This window comes from Octopus bimaculoides, chromosome 16, assembly GCF_046866305.1.
Source record: "Octopus bimaculoides isolate indiv1 chromosome 16, ASM4686630v1, whole genome shotgun sequence".
NCBI classification, from domain to species: Eukaryota; Metazoa; Mollusca; class Cephalopoda; order Octopoda; family Octopodidae; genus Octopus; species Octopus bimaculoides.
In genome coordinates, this window is record NC_142943.1 from 47,074,897 (window position 1) to 47,093,591 (window position 18,695).

Sequence of the window (18,695 nt, forward strand, 5' to 3'; positions counted from 1 at the left end):
TTGTATATTCTTTTGTTTCAACACAAATGAATCAGTAAATAGTTATCTAAATGAGTTTAGCCGTTGGTGTTTGGACTTCTCTGACCGATGTATTCCAGCCTTGACCAACAAGAGTTTTCCCCATCTACACAACCCAGAAGCACTATTAACTGACGTGTCTCTCTTTTGAAAATTGTAATGTGACGTGTGGGAAATTTGGCTGCTATTTTTAGCGTGTCTGACGACAACATCTATTCCTTCGGCGTGTTGTATATTTGTTTAGCTCGAAGTCAGCCTTATTTAGGGTCCAAGGTATTTCTGTTCTAACCAACCCATTCTTCACCCCCTCCCAAACATACTACCTACGTCTGCAATACTCTAATACTTTCGCTGTTATTTGTAGCAATCTCAGCTACCATGCAGAGGTACCTTAGTTGGTCTATGTGTATCTTGAAACACCGTTCGTCTCTGGTCTTTCAAACCTTTGTGTCCGAGGAGTTTAGCAGCAGCAGCCGTCCTATCTTCTCTCTCTCTCTCTCTCTCTCTCACACACACAATAAGGTACATAGTACCTCATTAAGCAAGCATTTTAGTTTGAACGAGTTTTTGCTTGCTGACTTTCAAACAGGTGGAGCAACTATGTTAAAAATCCTTCTTTTTATATATCAGCAAAAGGGCCCTTTTTTTTTTATCGCTGTCTCGATTTGCCTGTATTATTTTGTGTGTTCATCTTCTCTAACTTAAATCACAACCAAATTTGTTGACTTTTTTCCGTTTGCCAACTACATTCGATATTAAAAAGATGGTTGCTTTGTTGGCTAAAGAATAGCTTTAATGGCTTAAGTTGTTTTATAGGTCCAGTACATCATTGTTTATAAAATATTCCAGGCGGCCCATCCTTTTATTTTTTTTTTCAAATATTTTCAGAATATAAAATTTATAAAAGACTTTAAATTAAAGAAGAAATTAGTTTAGTAAAAATGTGTTCAAGGTTGCATAACTTATTTCTCCTCGCATCCATAGTTTTTATAATTTTCGTTGTAACATCTCTGATGAATTTTGGAAATAAGCCCCAATCCTCAAATTCTTTTTGTGTTTGCAGACTCGATATATCCTACGTTTTTAAACTTGTAATTTAGAAGCAAAAAAAAAATAAAATAATAATAATAATCAGAAAAAGGTTGAAATGAAGCAGTTACAACGGCCTAGAAACAAATTATGGGACGTGAATAGGTTCATTAAAAAAACCGAAGTCGTGAAAATGATGTTTCCTTACCTATGGTCGTAATTTTTGTATGAAAATGAGTTCTGAAAAATAGTGTTAAAGAAAAATAAAGACAAAAAAGAGATGACCTTCTTGTATAGTAAAAAAAAAAAAAACAAGTGGTGATGTGTGTTGGGAAGGCACTGGCGAAAAGATTCTAAAAGAAAAATGAAAAGAATCGTTATCTCCGATGTTTAAAGTAGGGAAATCTGAAATAAAGAAGTTAGAAAGGCAGGGCACATATCCTGGGCTAGCTGTTGTTATAATGTTTATTCGTTAGAGGACATGAAAACGGAATGTCATTTCAAAAGCGTAGGGTTTTTTTTTCCTCTCAACGTTAAAATAGGTCGATTCCTATTTTAGTAACACAAAAAAGGTGGAAAAAACATACAAGATGTGAAATGATAACTCAAAGTACGAACGATGAAATGAACTTGTACTACTACTACTACTACTACTACTACTACATACATTGTGTGTGTGTACACAGAAACTGTTTCAAGAACACCACCTCCTCATTGTTTCAATGACTTTCTAAAATAGGAAGTAACACAAAAGCGTTCCAACTTTGACAATACATCGTCTGCATACAATATATATCTATTAATATACTTTTAAAATTTTACTTGTTTCTGTAACACATTATCATGTAAAATGATTTCACACACACAAATATTCACAACAGGCTTCTTTCAGTTTCTGAAAACGTTGGCCTGGGCCCAAAGTAGAAGGTTTGTTCAAAGGTGCCATGGAGTAGGACTGAACCCCAACACATGTGGTTGCAAGTTGAACTTCTTAAACCACTTAGTCATACCTTTGCCTTTTAAATGATATACTGATTGGATGGTCATGGTTGGAAAGTTTTTGTGTAATTTTAAAAGAATTCATAACATTTTCTTGATTTTAGTTTATGAAAATATCCAAAAATAAAACGAAAAGTAGTTTACATCAATGATATATTAAAAATATACATTCTCAGATAAAAAGAAAATTAAAAAAATAGAAAAGAATTTACCATGTTTACATAAGTTGGGTGTGGAAGTTTTCATCCAGAAATTATTTGTGGAATTCTCTGATGAGAGAGAAAAATAGAATTGGAAACATGACACAGCTTTAAAATATTTACATTTATAAAATCTGATGTTGATGATCTCTTGAAATGGTTTCAATAAATTCAAATAATAGAATGGATGTCACTTAGTTACATATATTTTTTGTCTTTGAGTTTTAACAAGCATTTAGCACTTTTTACCATTTTCAACTAATCCTTTATCATGTAGCTTTGAGGTTTCAATGATGTGGTTGTATATTTTCGAAATGACATTGTAGAGTAGGTATGAGAGGCAGGATCTAGCCAGATCATGTTACCTATTCTAACCAGTTGTCCAGAATAATGCAGAGTATAGGTCATTAACAGTTAATCATAGCATACATTTGTTTTGTATTGTGTTTATGACTTGTTCCCAGGTCAAACTCTAGAATATTCTACTTCCTCATCCCATTCCTTTCTGATAAAACAAGCCTCTACACGCACACCCTGCCTGGCAATATCTAACTCTGTTTCTCTTTGTTTAGGTTTGATCCAAAAAGAAAAAGCACGAAGAGCATTAAGTACTTTCCAGAGTAACACCTTAAGTTTTTCTCGATTTTCTAATCGTTTTACGAAATCTTCTCCCCCTCCAACGTTGCCCACCAAAACATTCAGGTCTGGTACCTACTCCAAAATGTGTTATTTGAATTCAAAACTGACACAGGCTAAACCTAATCAAACTTACCAAAACTCAGCTTCAACTTCAAAGACTGTTGCTTCTAATAATTACTCCAATACTCTTCAGTCTCATTCCCTTTCTTCCAAGTTTTCATATCCTTTCAAACCAAAGAATTCATATTCTATGTCAACCAAAATTCCCTGTTCATCATCATCATCATCATCACAAAGTAATAATGAAGTATCATCAACATCATCATCACTATCTTCACCCAATAAATCACTGAGTTTATTTGAAGCAAAATCCAAAATGGTTAAAAATGCTCAGGAAGATCTCATTAAAACTGAGGCCAAATTACAATGTCTAAAGACAACCTATGCGAAATTGTGTTCTTCAGCTCCATTCAGAACTGCTGCATGTCCAAACACAAATGTTCAAGAAATCATTCATCCTAAAGACACTGCAACTAAATCCATAACATCTCCAGTCAAAGAGAAACCTTCAGCACCTTCTCCAAAACCTGTTGCCATTAAACAGCCAACTTGTTTCAAGAACACAACAAAAGCACATGCTATTAAACTGTCTCCAAAGACTTCTCACATTAAATCGGATGTTTCTCTCAAATCTTGGATTCAAATTCCATCTGCCAAAAAAGCACCTCTCGTACCATCGTCATTGACTGCAGTTCCTCGACATTTCTCTTCTCAACACCTATCCACAGTTACACAGAAACCAGTTCCGCAATCCTCTAAAAATCTCAAATCTCCATTGGTGCAATGTCATCGGTATAAAATTGTCAGGAAACCTGGTGTAAAGAAGCCAACCACTCCATTGCCTAAAACTACCAAAATTTTTAAACAAAACAATCTTACGACCCCATTTAAGCTAATCAAGAACCAGTCTTCCTCCTCCTCACCGTCTTCCAGTGCAGTTGGTCTTCCCCTGAGAAAGACAGGGTATTCCTATTTTTCTTCAAAGAGCCTCTTGCGTGCAAGAGCTTTAAACCGAAATGCTAATTCTGTGATTGCCAAAGACTACAAAAAGAGGCTTGCTGCATTGTTAATTGATTTTGGCAAAGTTTCTTATCGCCCAAAGAAATTAGCTTCCAGCAACTTATCCAAACAGAAGATTGTCAGTGGTGAGTATTTTTTCATAATTTTAAGTCTTTTGACTTTCTTTTAAAGTTTATTTTTTAAAATATCTCCACAGAATTTCTTCTTGTTGGCACTGATTTGCTCATTGTGCCAAACTGTTGATGTTTGCTTGACAAACTGTTGCAAAGAAACTGCTACTGGCGCTTTTCACTAACCTCTCTTTAATCCTTTTATTTTAATAAGTAAATCAAAATGAGAGAGTTGGTCCCCTGATCTTTTTAAACTATTCCAGAGTAACAAGTTAGTCAGTTTAAATGAACATCTGTAGATTGAGGGCTGTTGGGAAAATAGGGGGCAGGCTGAGAATTCCAGATTACAAAATCGGGGTGAAACAAAACTGGATGGCATGTAAGAGATGGGGGTTAGTCTGTGTGAAGCTGGTGTGTAGATGTTAGTTCAGAGGAGCACATCCTATTGTAGTAAATAATCATCATCATTATTTAGCATCTGTTGTCCCTGCTGGCATGGGTTGGACGGTTTGATCTGGGTTGGCACACTGGAAGGCTGCACCAGACTCCAGTCTGATTTAGCATGGTTTTCTATAGCTGGATGCCCTTCCTAACACGAACCACTCAGAGAGTGTAATGGGCTAGTAGTTGAAGTATATTGGTGAGGGAATCTTTACTAATCAGTTGAATGGGTTTTTTATTTTGATTGCTGTCAAGTGTGTGTGTGTGTACAGCAGTAGTTCTCTAATGTGAATCATATTTGAGTTTTGTAGAGGGGCAGCAAATGGTTATTCTATATTGATGAATCTTAGCTTTTGTGAGGCAATTCTGAAATATTTGATAATGGTAAGAGATGATCGGGCACCATAACATCATGTATTTGTGGAACTTTTAAATATTTCATTTATTCCTGATTAACCCCAGTCACTGTTGCACTTTCGATAGTCAGATTGTGGGTTTGATTTCTGCACCAAATGGCGTGTTGTGTTCTTGAGCAAAACTCATTCCATATCATGTTGTTCTCGTTCTGTTTGGGGACCAGCATGTTAAAAGAATAGGCCCTGTATTTCCTCTGCATGCCATAAAAAAAGCAAATAAAAGGGATTGCGGTACAACCTTGTAAAGCCTCTACTAGCAACGACCACCCATGGGGCACCCCCATGGGTTGTTGCCCTGAATGGTGCTGAGGCCTCTTCTGTCAGGACTGGAGAATCACCAATAAATGCTGGATGCAGCAATGTGCTGTTACAGTGCATACCCCTATACAACAACAACAACAACCAGCCTTGATCCACCAAACTCCCAATCAAAGGCCTTCCTAACCAGAACTTCCTGGTTTTATTTTCTAAGGGTATCTAAGGATTCATTATCCACTGTATCCTTACTTTTTTTCCAGATGATGTGAAGTAAATTTGGTTGGTGTTACTATTCGGTTGAGCAACCATTTTAACGGCTCCTTGCAGGTCTCCATTCTGAAGGTTTTAGATTTTTATGTCTTTTCGGAAACAGACTAGATCATCCGTTTTGAAGTCACACTTGGACCTGATTATGTGTGTATGTGCATGTTTGTTTGTGTGTGTGTGTGTGTGTGTGTGTATATATATATATATATATATACATATATATATATATATGTATGTATGTATATATATAGTTTATAGACAGGTGTTCTCTATATAGAATACACGTCAAAGTGCTCAAGAAATTTGATCTTGAGCCGTAGATGAGTAAATATGAGAAGCAAGTTAGGCAAGATGATTTACACAGAATATTTAATACATTTAATAGAAAAAATGTGCATGTGTTTGGGCATAAAATAGTCCAACCAAAGCCTTGTGAGTGGATTTGGTAGACGGAAACTGAAAGAAGTCCGTCGTATATATGTGTATATATGTATGTGTGTGTATATGTTTGCGTGTCTGTGTTTGTCCCCCCAACATCGCTTGACAACCGATTCTGGTGTGTTTACGTCCCCGTAACTTAGCGGTTCGGCAAAAGAGACGATAGAATAAGTACTAGGCTTACAAAGAATAAGTCCTGGGGTCGATTTGCTCGACTAAAGGTGGTGCTCCAGCATGGCCACAGTCAAAATGACTGAAACAAGTATAAAAAAAAAAAAAAAAAAAGAGTATATATATATATATATATATATATATATATATATATATATATATAGCAAATAAAGTGGAGAGGATATGAAATTGACAGACATCAACTAGTAAATATTCCAGTATGTCTATTTATTCCAATGTATTGGATTGATACACACACACACACACACACACACACGTATTAGTGGTACAGATTATCAAATAGAAAGAGTTGGTAATTGCAAAAACAAGGGTGTGGAAGCATATAGGAACGAGTGATCAAATGAGCAAATTGTCTATAAACCTGAATGATGAAACACATGGCATATTATTGATAATATTTTTAACATTTAAATTTTTTTCCATTTCCAGCATCTGTTTGTCATACACCAAGTAAGAAGACTCTTGGAAAAACCAATATCCCACCAAAGTTCAAGTGAGTCATTTTTAAGTTGAAATTCTTGAATAGAGATGTGGAGTTTTTGCAGAAGAATTTATTAAAACCATGTCTACTATTATTTGATTTCCGAATACAAAAATGTCCGAACCTGCAATATCCAAATTCCCACTTTTTACAGCTAAGGCTACTACTTGTCTCTTGGTCAAATAAAACTAACAAAAAAAAACTCACAGATTGCTAATTTTGACCAAAGTCAAAGCATCAAAGATAACAGTAATACAGTAGTGGTGTGTTGCTCTTGTAGATTTCTCAAAACCATATCTCAGCTGCTAAAGTTCATTTATGGTTTTCTCTTAACTTGATGCTCACATATTAATGCCATTCTGACGGTAATTAATGGAGATTACTACTACTACTACTACTACTTACATCTCTCTTTTCAAACCAGCCTGCTCGACACTGTACTCCTGGTTCTGTTGCTTCAGACTTCATGGTTTGAAGTGATCTAAATTAGAAATTGCCAATCAGAATTTCAGGTCTTCTCTCTTACTAACAACTGTTATTTCACTGAATTCTGTGTCTAAATTAATTGAAACAAAGGCAATGTAATTTTTGTGTGTGCTAATCAGACCACAGTGAGTGTTGTACCAAAGGAGAAATTCACAATTTGTTAAATATATCTCAAGAGTTACTTTGATTTTGAAAGGTTTAAAATGTTTTTCAATTTTAAACTGGGCAAAAAGCGTTTTATGTTTGTGATTTCCCAAACTTTTATTATTTTCCTATATCGACCCTTTATTATTTTCTTTGTATCAACCCTGAAATGCTATTTCTATGTTTTCATTTTCATGTTTGGTTTATGTTTTAATAAAAGGATGAAGATTGATCGACGTCGAAGACTATCTCGAAAGTACAGTCCATGTTTGCAGTTAAAATCATCACCTTTTTCTCTCAACAAGACGCCTTTGAAATTGAGTGGATATCGAAGGAGCTCTGCTGCTGCTGTTAAACGTAAGGAACTTTAATAGTTTTTGTAAGTCAGTTTGAGTAAAGAAAAGCAGTTTCCAGGGAAGGAGATTACATAGACACGTAATCTCTGTTATGTAGCTTTTATTTTAAAGTGTTTTCACATCTTTTTTTTCTTTCAATGATACCTTAGATGGGAAAGGTTTTCCAATTGTTTTAACTTAAGCCATTTCATACAAAGGTAATAGCGAGAACACACTTTTAGTTGAGCTTAATCTGTGTTGTTTCAAATATACTTTGAAGAATTACAACACCTCTTTCTCTCTCTCTCTCTCTCTCTCTCTCTCCCTCCTTAGCAGTTTGGTTAAGCCTTCCTTATATCTTGTCTTTTATCTTTCTTTTCTACAGGTGCCCACTTTAGTAAATTTAACAGCCTGAAAACTATTACAGTACGAGGAGTGAAATTTCATGTGGAAGCTGGTGGGAAGACACTCCGTCGAATGAATACCAAAACTGGATCAGGTAAGTTATGTAGATTGATATGTGGGGTTATTGCTGAAATGCTTCGTTTCTGAGTGTTAAATATTTCATTTGTGAGCAGAGCATCAGATAAAAACTAATTCACTGTAATGTTTTCCAAAAATTTGGATTGTTATTTCATTTCATATTAGTTTTTCTTGTTGGTAATTTAAATATTTTTGCTCAGAGATTTTATTGCAGTAAGAAGAGAAAATAATTTGCATACTAATTACTTTTAATTGCAGGTTCTGCTTCTCGCTTGATGGGACTCAGAAAGCTGAATATTGCTGGTGTTGTGTATACTCAAACATCTGGTGGTATGTTGAAGAGAGTCGATAACCCAACAGTTGTTATGGCAAAGTGAGTTTATTGTCTCCTCTCATAATTTTATAAATATATCAAGTAAAATTGGGCCATAAATCTCTAATTTCAAGCTGTTCCTTTTAACCTTTTTATTACTGAATTTTTAATTGAAATAGGGTGTGTTAACTTAATCCTAAAACCTGAATTTAGATTTGTTTTTTAAGCTTCATTTATTATAATATGTTGTAACATGAATTAAAAGGTTGTTTGCTTTTATTTAGAAACTTGAAAATAGAAAAACATTCTTCAGTTGTTTTTGTGAAGTTGCTTTATATTCCTTTGTGAAACCTCTTTAGATTTTAGAAAATTACTATTTTAAAATCTCACAACGTGAGATATTCAGCAACGATACTTTGTAGTAAAGATTGTTTGACAACATAACATGGCAGTCCTGGTTTAGGACGAATGTTGCTGTAATTTAGCCCCAGGAGACATCGTCTCCAGCTGGCTATGACACGATCTGTGTCCTTATATTTTCGAACAAGGAAATCTAGCACCCCCACTCAGCTAGATTCCCTTGTTCGATGAAAGGAAATCGCGATACGCAGATATTGTTTTGAACTGAGTAGGGGTGCTTGATTCCCTTGTTCGAAAATATGACACAGATTGTGTCATATAGCTAGCTGGAGACGTTTCCTTGGGCTAAATTACAGCAACATTCATCCTAAAGCAGGACTGCCATGGTATGTTGGCAAACAATCTTTACTCTTAGATTTTCTTTTTAGAGAAATTGCAAGGAACAAGTTGATATTGTATCCTTAGTAGGGGCTAGACCATTTGTTAGATGCACCTCTACCTGCTGATTGCAATGTGTCTAATAAAAGCAGGAAGATCGATTAGGTAATAAAGCATCAAGCTACCTGGCAAATGGTGAATTGTTAAAATGGTTCAGGTTTTGGGTTGAAGTATCTTTAAAAAAAAATGTTCTTTCCATCTTTACGTTTAATTTTACTCTTCTTAAAGTGTAAATGTTATTTCTTTCACGGCCGATTCTTTTGTTGTCATTTTAGTCGTGTGGTGACTCGAAGTATTGCCACGGCTGCAGCCAGACTACGGAAAGGTTATTCAAAGCCACCAGCGCAGAAGCCATGTTTGTTTTATAATCGATTTGGAAAGTGTAACAAGGGAAACGATTGTCCTTACGTTCATGATCCAAAGAAAATAGCCGTCTGCTATCGGTAAGTGTGTGTGTCTGGGTGCAGGGTCGGATGAATAGCCGAGTATGTGAAAAAAAAACTATTTGTAATTCAAAGGCCCAGCTTTTGCTTGTAATTTACATTAAGAGTGCAACTGTTTGTGGTATACTCAGGAAGTTGCACGATAATGAAGACGTAGTTCCATGAATTGATAAATTTATAAATATTGTCAAACCGACAGCAGAATATCTATTTACTTTGTGTGTGTGTGTGTGTGTTGTAACTATCTTGTCTTCTATTTTTTGTTCTAAAATATCACCTTTCTCCATCAGAATGATTCGAGGCGGTTGTAAAGTAGAAAATTGCCCATTCTACCATCAGCTTTCAAAGGAGAAGATGCCCAGCTGTTCTTACTTCCTGAAAGGCCAGTGTAATCGGGAAAACTGTATCTATCCACATGTCAAAGTGAATAAGAATGCCATCATTTGCGAAGACTTCCTCAATGGCTATTGTAGTTTAGGAGAGAAGGTAGGTTGGTCGAGTTACCTCCCTTTTATAATAATGGCTTGACGCGCGTGTAATGTCAGCATTTTAAATGGAAAAATATTAAGACAAATTTTTTGAGTTGGTTGATGCTTTCCCTTTAGTTTTGAAAGGTTCTTTTTGTATTTGAGCTGCGGAAATAAAGAGGCACGCAATATTAAGCGTGTTATGTTTTATAGAACCTTTAAAATTAGGCATTTTATATATTGTTCCATTGGCTAAGAACTGGCCTTGCTATGACCATTTAGTAGTTTTGCTATCACAGTTAAAAAAAAAGAAAAAATTGTATCACTTTTTACTCTAATTATTTTTAATTTTCAATCTCTAAATTTCTGAATCAACATTTGTTGATGAGATATGGAATGAACCAGAATACATAGAACAATCCATTATGAAATAGGTGTTGCCAAGTTGAAAGCTGTGGACACGTTGATTAGGATTAAGATGATTAAGCTGTGGACACGTTGATTAGGATTAAGATGAGCTTTGTTGGTACATTTATGATTTCATTTAGATGATTACAATCCAAATGATATTTGAACTGGTTTTGTTTTGTTTTTTTGTTTTTAATCAAAAACCTAATTAGTCTTACCTCTAAAATTGTATGTAGATGTGACTTACTAAATTAATTACTAACCCAATTGATGTTTTCTTTTTACTTAGGTTCAAAGTTTCACATTTCTAGGTGAAGAGACGTGACATTTGTACCCTTATTTTTTTTTCAAAGGATGATAGCAACATAATTGGAATGGAACTAGCAGAAAATGTTTGTTCAGTGCGATTCTGTTAAGAACCTAAGTTTATATCACCAATTCTTGCTCCATCCAGTTTGTTCTCTGATTTTGTACTTTTAACAGCCTCATTGTTGTTCTTCTCTCTTCACCCTAGATATTCGAATTTTTATTGTTCTTCCTTTGTTATCCAAAGGTGACATGAATTTCCCCGGTTTCATGATATAAGGAAATTGAAAGAATTTTTTTTTTTTTTTTTTACCTTTCTTCTGTGTCATAACTTTTGACTATGCAAGGATTTGAACTTGGCATAGTAAGATAACCAAATACCCATTAATTATACACAATAGCAATGTTATGGTAAAGGACTCGTCAACCAGTGACGTCTAATTTACTGATAGGTAGGCTAAGTTCATTGAAAGAAGTGTTTCCCTGCTAAACAAAAACAACAGTAATTCCAAAATTGGTCCTTTCTGTGTGGTTTGTCGCCATGACTATCAGTCTGTTGATATCATCTATAGCCTGTTTTAACAATTGTTTCAATTCTTTGGCTCCCTTTTAATGTTCCAGTGTACTCGGAAGCATTCCCTTGTTTGTCAGAAATTCCGTGAGAATCAAGTTTGTAGCCACCATGCCTGTAAGTTCAATAGCCGTAAGAAGATCTCCAAAGACGGCTCAGGAAAATCTAAAACTGTTGGGGTGAAGAGGAAAAGACTGTAAGTTGACAGATTTCATTTTTGGTTGGGGGCGGGGGGCTCAGCCTCATTTATAACAGCATGCCAGCCTTTGTTACCATAGTTTATTTAGGCTTCCTATGACTGGAATGAAAAGTAGAGGGGTCGGGTAGCAGGGAGTGTAGGTATTCATTTCCGTTGATTGTCTCTGTTTCACACATAATAGTGTCTATTGCAACATTCTGCATAGGTAAGGATGGAACAGTACTATAGAAATACATTTCATAAACCTAGAGTATGCACTTATATATATATATATGTGTGTGTGTGTGTGTATATATACACATGCACACACGTGTATTTTGAGATTTGTTTAATCCTACACTTTTATGAAATATTCTTTTAAAATGAGTTGAAAAAAACTTATATAGTATAAGTTGTTAGAGATCATGGGATTTTATTCAGTGTGAGCTGCAACTTTATGGCTGTAACCGGTGCAGCCGCAGTCAGTATTAGCTGTAAATGTGCACAGTTTTAGCCAGTGTTTGCAAGTTGTTTTTGTGACTGGAGCCAAGTAGTCTTGCAACTGTTTTGGGTGAATTGTTGATATTTTCAGGAACTCCAAGTCTTCTACAGCAGCAAAATGCCGTGTAACAAAGAAAAGCTTCCCAGAAGAATTGGCCAGTCTATCGTTTATTTCATTGGTCAACTCCTCCGATGAATCACTGCTGGACACTTCAACTACTTCCAATACGAATGAAATGAAATCACCCAGTAAGGCTTTTGTCTTTTCTTTTTAATTTTGTCTCCCTTTTTTTCAAGCACTTCTTACTGTTTACACGCAAAACCCTTCTTTACGTGTTATGATTGTTTTTTTATCATTGCTTTCAGAAGAGACCCTACGTATCAAGCCTCGTCTTTGAATTGTAAAGTAACACTGCAGGTACTTTGTTTCCTTTTATTTAAAAATTTTTTTTTTTTTTCTCAACAGTAATTAGGATTGGAAGGGTTTATGCAGAAATGAAGGGAGGGAAAGGCAATTCAGCTCAAGGATATTTGTTTCTAAGTGTGCTGCAAGCTGTGAAAACAATTTTGTTGTTGCTTGTGTCTGTGAAAGAAATTGAGAAGAGAAATCGATTTCCCTGTTCTGATGTTATTCATTCACAAACTTTTAAGATTCCTTTGTAACTTAAGTGTCTCTTGACACGAGAAGCCTTCCTTTAGATAGGACATGGGTGACTTTCTTTGGACAATGTTCTGTCTTCAACCTAATTGAGGAATTCTGCTCTGAGGTATAATCCTAGTTATTTCATCCATATGATAACCTCATGTAGATATGTGTATGACTTTTCATGGACAGTTGGTGATTGATCTTGTCGAGATAAGGAATAGATATGCTGCCTAGCAGCTTATGTATTTCTCATGAAATGGCTACAACTGGGAATTGAAGCTAAAGTACGAACATAGTGTGCTGGAAGCTTGACTCATTTCTAGGGTGTCGCAACCTTTGATCATGCAGTGTAGTTCTCTTCTTGCATTAGGACACGCCTGGTTTAAGCAAACACTTACAATACAACACTTCTTGGCCATTGTTTCATTCTGTTGTGTTACCTTGACACCTTACAATTCTCACCTTACTTTTGCTTCTCTCACTGAAATTACCTGAAGTTCAAGGAATAAAAAGGAAAATTCTTCCAATTATGCTGTTATCTTATTGTTGCTGGCAATTAATTGTATACATACACACACACACATATCTGTGGATTTGTATGCCTGGCACAGGCATGACTCTGACGTTTTGAAGTTCAGCAATGTGACTTTATAAAGCATTTTATTGGACAGAGTAAGCAGAATGCTAAAGGGTTATGGGTTGATGTTTAGAAATATTTCAAGTGTGACATATTTAGGCTTTTAGGATTTTTATGTAGTCCACAGCAATGATTGATGTCAATATAAAATGCTGATAGGTGTGGCATGGCTGTGTGGTAAGAAACCTGCTTCCCAACCACATGGTTCTGGGTTCAGTCCCACTGCGTGACACTTTGGGCAAGTGTCTTATACTGTATTTAGCCTTGGGCTGACCATGGCCTTGTGAGTGGATGTGGTAGGTGGAAACAGAACGAAGCCCATTAAATGAGAAAGGACCAGGAGTTGAGGTGATTTGCTATACTTGAGAAGGCACATCAAGCTAAGTAAAATTGGGGGTCATCCATACATAGAGGCTTGTCCTTTGCAGGTGCCAGTGACATGTAAAATGAACTCGTGCCAGTGCTGTTTAAATGCATGTGTGCTGGTGGCACGTAAAAAGCAGGCAGCACATGCTGTGCAGTGATTGTCTTAAGGAGAGGCATCTGACTGTAAGAGACCTGACCAAAGCAAACAACTGGAATCTGGACAGCCCCAGCTGTTTGATGTGTTTGTGTTTGTCTCCCACCACCACCACTTGTGTTGGTGTGTTTATGTTCCTGTAACTTAGCAGTTTGGCAAAAGAATCAATAGAATTGGTACCAGGCTTAACAAGATAAGAGCTGGGATTGATTCGTTTGGCTAAAGATTCTTCAGGTTGGTGCCCCAGCATGGCCGCAGTCTAATGACAAAAGATACTGGAAATTATTGGTTGTGTAAGGTTTGCTTTTTATACATTTTTTGTTGCTGGTTCTTTTCTCTTTTTTTTTTTTTTGCGATAAATAATTTTCTGGGCTGGAATGGGGTTGTTGATTGAATCTTAAGTTTTTATTTATTTAGAATATTTCTTGTGTGAAAAGAAAAAAAAAAAAAAAATTCTTTTTAACCACGCATATCGTGGTTCTTTCTTTTTTTCTGGTCTTTTCCACAGCCACGAAACCATTTTCTTGCCTTGAGTTGAACTTGAACCCTGGACAATACTGGTTTGTTTTTTGTTTTTTTTTCGCCTGCTAAAATTGGATTCCCTGGTTTGTACTTTGGTCTTCTATATGGAAGCCCTTTCTTTTTCCCTTCTTTTAAACGTTCTTTATCCATCATTTCTTCAATTTCATTATTTCTAGTTTTTAACACCTGTACGACTTTAAGACAGGTGATCTTCTCTTTGAAGAAAAGTTTGCAATGATGAGTTAATCTTCGTTATTTTCTTAAGACCCTTCTATTGTAGAATGACATTTAAAATTTTTCTTCTCTTTATTCTCTCCTTTTTTTTTGTTTTGTTTTTTTTTTATGTTTTGGTTAGAATCTGTTCATCTTAACTCCCCACCTGATATCTCTGCTGTAGCATGATTCTAAACTTCCAGAAAGCTCTTCAGATTCTCAGTTATAGCAATTGAAACTCAATACTCAGAGTTTTTGTATCTTAATTTAGATCAGTATTTTTCTCTCCAAAGTGTTAGATTTTCTTCATTAAGCAAGTCTCTCCATTGCTTCATTGCATCATTGTGAGTGTGAATGCTTGAACTGAACAATAATGCGGACAAGTCTATCAAGTTTCCACTGTTACTTGGTCTCCTCCTTCCCTACTTCATTTTGAACCAGCAAACTTTGTTACTTTTTCATCTTTTCATCTTCATCTTTCTTGCTCAATTGGAAAATCTGAATTATTTACAGAAAACTTTCATGTTCCACCATCTTTTTATATGATCCTAAAATAGGTTTAATCTTGGATGACCAATCCTTTATTTATTGATAATCTTGTTTAATGTAATTAGCAACAAAATCAACTGGACGCCAATATAATGCCATTTTGGTAACCTTTTACACCAATTAAGGTCAAACAAAACAAAAGAAATATATGTATATAAAAAAAAACTTATACACAAACATGCATACTAAAAAATAAACAAATAATGAATGGGTTTTTTTTTTCATGAAAACCTTTTAAAATTTTCTGTAATTTTTAGTATGAACTTTAAAAAGAAATGAAAAAAGAGTGAAAATAAAAATTTTTAAAAAAAATACAGATTATTAAATAAAGATTATTTAAGAACAAATATATTTAGCTGATTTTCTTATGGAAAAATCTAAAAGAAAAAAAATGAAGGAAAATCTTGAGTTGTAAAAAAAATGTATTGAATTTTGAAAATAAAAAACAATCGAAATATTTTTTGTTTTATTTATTTTTTTTCCTTTAGTTTTGTTGAACAAAAGAAAATAACAAAAATCCATCAACTTGTGTATATTATTTTGTAATAGCTGTCTCTTTATTTTCTTGTTCATTATCCTTTTGTTTTTCATTTGCTTTAGTCATTGGATTGTGGCCATGCTGGGGCACTACCTCTCTAAAGTATTCTTCCATTTCTGTCAGTTAATCCTGTTGAGGTTCTAACAGAAAATTTCTGTAAATGTTTCAAGTAATTTTGAAAAAAATATCAGCCATAGGTACAGGAGTGGCTGTGTGGTAAGAAGCTTGCTTACCAACCACATGGTTCTGGGTTCAGTCCCACTGCGTGTCACCTTGGGTGTCTTCTACTATAGCCTTGGGCCAACCAAAGCCTTGTGAGTGGATTTGGTAGACAGAAGCTGAAAGAAGCCTGTTGTATATATCTATATATGTGTGTGTGTGTGTTTGTCTCTGCTACCATCACTTGACAACAGATGCTGATGTGTTTACATCCCCATAATTTTGCGGTTCAGCAGAAGAGATCAATAGAATAAGTACTGGGCTTACAAAGAATATGTCTTGGGGTCGATTTGTTCAACTAAAGGCGGTGCTTCAGCATGGCCACAGTCAAATGACAAACAAGAAAAAAAAAATTGGAAAATTAATATACACCCCACCCAATCTGTTTTTTTCTGACGCATGGTCTCTTGAACTATCATCGCATAAATAATGTGGTTTTTTCAATTGCATGAACTAAAAGTCAGAGGGGAATGGCGGGATAAACTACCTGTATCGACTTGCTACAAGACAAGGTAGTAATTTTACCTTATCCTTATTCTTGGTGCAAGTTTTGAAGAGTGCAATTCGATTTTAACCTTTATTTTTTCAAAGCTATAATGGAAGTAACAAAGAAGCATATTCGGCATATTTTGCTTTATGAGGTAACAAGGCAATGGAAAGTGCAAGGACTATTAATGCAGTGTATGGGGATTGGACAATAAGCGTAAGCCAGTGTCAACGGTGGTTTCAGAAATTCCCAGCCAGAAACTGCAGCCTAGAAGATGAGCCACGTCTTGGAAGATCTTTAGAGCTCGATGAGGACGTCCTGCAAACCCTGGTAGAACAAAATCCTATCGTAACTGTTGAGGATCTAGCAGAGAAGTTTGGATTTGGTCATTTAACCAGTCATTCAAATCAGCTCTAGAAGGAAAATGACCGTCTTTGGTTTCAAGATGAAAGGTGTTCTTCCTTCAGGAGAATGCTTGGCCACATCCAGCAAGGATGACATTCCAAAGGCCTCATCTGATTGTTATTTATTCCGCAGTCTTCAAAATCAATTGGATGGAAAAATATGAATTCTGTAGACCAGGTCAGAACAGTACTGGGGGAGTATTTTTCGTCACGGACAAGCAATTTTTTGAAGAGCGTCTTTGCAAGTCTACCGGATAGGTGGAAGAGCGTTGTAGAAAATGAAGGAGAGCATATTTTAGATTAAAAAAGAACTTTATCTTAATTATGAAAACTAAAAGAAGCATAAAAAACTACATTATTTATGGGATGACCCAATATATATATATATAATTTATTAAATCACTAAAGTTTAAATCTGGTCACAATAAATGGCCAGAAAGCGAACTTTGCCTCTAACCCCAAATGCCGTCTGATCAACTCGGCCAAATACGAGATTGACCAGGCGAGCAAGCATATAATGAAGAAGATTAATGATGACATAAGGAGGGCCAACTGCCTCTCTCTATGGCGCAGCACCAACGAAGTGGCCTCATGGTGTAATGCCAACCGGGAGAGGGGCAGGGCTAGATTTACACTCGTCGATATCAAAAGGGTTGCTGATGAAGGTAATTTCCTTTGCTAAGGGCTTCACAGACATTAGTGATAGAGATATTGGCGTTATCATGCACGCCAGGAAGACGGTGATGTTCAACAAAGATCCGACGTGGGTCAAGCAATCTGGCCCTGAGGGCTCCTTCGTTGCGGCTATGGAAGACTACGACAGCACCGACGTCTGCGTTCTTATCGGACTGAACATCTTAAGGAAGAGGTTTCCTTCGGTCCTCTTTGGTCTCTACAGAGATGACGCTCAAGCCATCTCTGGAGGAGCCAACGGGCACACTCTAGATAGACTTAGAAAGGACCTGATTAGTACTCTAGGCTCCATGAGACTCAAGATCACCATTGTTACTTAAAACCTGGGCTTAGGTATACACAGGCCCCACTGCAAGCCAAACGAGAAGCTGTCCTACATTAACATAGCCCCCTTTCACCCCACTATTGTGTTCATGAACTTAGTGAAGGTTATCAGCAAGAGGATCTTGAATCAATCCTCTGGCCGAGATATCATCGGCGCTGCCGCCCCCTACATCTCCAACATGCTAGGCACGGCCACTACAGCAACAACAGGCATACCAGCACCGCCAGACCAATGCGCCATAATGATAGAGCGCCAGCAACATCGTTGGCACGAACAACATCCCCAGGCCCGGAGCCAACCAGAAATACACCATGTAAATACATCGGATCGGCCAGCATACCTTTCAAGCGACGCTTCTACAATCACCAGTCATCCTTCCGGATCTCAGAAAGACGTTTTGTTACGTTCATGGTCAGCCATGTCTGGCATCTCAAAGATCAAGGGATATCATGTGGAAGATCTTAGAACAACCTGGCTCATATACTAATGGGAGCAGGCTTTGCAAAATCTGCATCACTGAACGAGCCAAAATTCTTAAAAACCATGCTACGCCTGGCTCGCTGAAATATGTACACATTATGTCCATTTCAAGCGCTACCTCCTGCAAAGTTCGGATTCACTGCTCGCTGATTAGGCTCGTAAGAGACCTTAGGAAATAGGTCTCCATCTCCGATTAAACCTTGGTCCAGGGCAGACAACCTGTCCTCACTACCAGATTTTTTTGTTTTGTTTTTTTCTCCGATAGCCGTTTTACCAGTTGTCCATAGTGTTTCTCCACCTCCCCAAGGTGAAGAGTCAAATTTGTCTTTGTATAAAGTCTGATGAGCTGTCCACAAGATTGCGGCTTTGGCGGATGCGAAACCATTGGTCCCTCTATGACCAGGTTTTAGCTTTAGTCATTTGAAGCTTTGCTGCTCTAATCTTTAGAGTGTCTGCTTCTT

General features: G+C 36.4%; 1 protein-coding gene across 1 annotated transcript in view; it reads left to right on the plus strand.

Moving 5' to 3' along the window:
• Positions 1-15,543, plus strand: part of LOC106872170 (uncharacterized) — a 16,602-nt gene extending 1,059 nt beyond the window's left edge. Inside the window, exons 2-12 of the mRNA XM_014919058.3 lie at positions 2,819-4,090; positions 6,517-6,580; positions 7,419-7,555; positions 7,919-8,032; positions 8,275-8,389; positions 9,403-9,570; positions 9,861-10,056; positions 11,373-11,518; positions 12,093-12,250; positions 12,368-12,419; positions 14,313-15,543. Of these exons, the coding sequence (XP_014774544.1) occupies positions 2,819-4,090; positions 6,517-6,580; positions 7,419-7,555; positions 7,919-8,032; positions 8,275-8,389; positions 9,403-9,570; positions 9,861-10,056; positions 11,373-11,518; positions 12,093-12,250; positions 12,368-12,399 (2,402 nt within the window). The 3' untranslated portion in view covers positions 12,400-12,419; positions 14,313-15,543. The remainder of the gene's footprint in view (positions 1-2,818; positions 4,091-6,516; positions 6,581-7,418; positions 7,556-7,918; positions 8,033-8,274; positions 8,390-9,402; positions 9,571-9,860; positions 10,057-11,372; positions 11,519-12,092; positions 12,251-12,367; positions 12,420-14,312) is intronic.
• Positions 15,544-18,695: the final 3,152 nt, after the last annotated feature.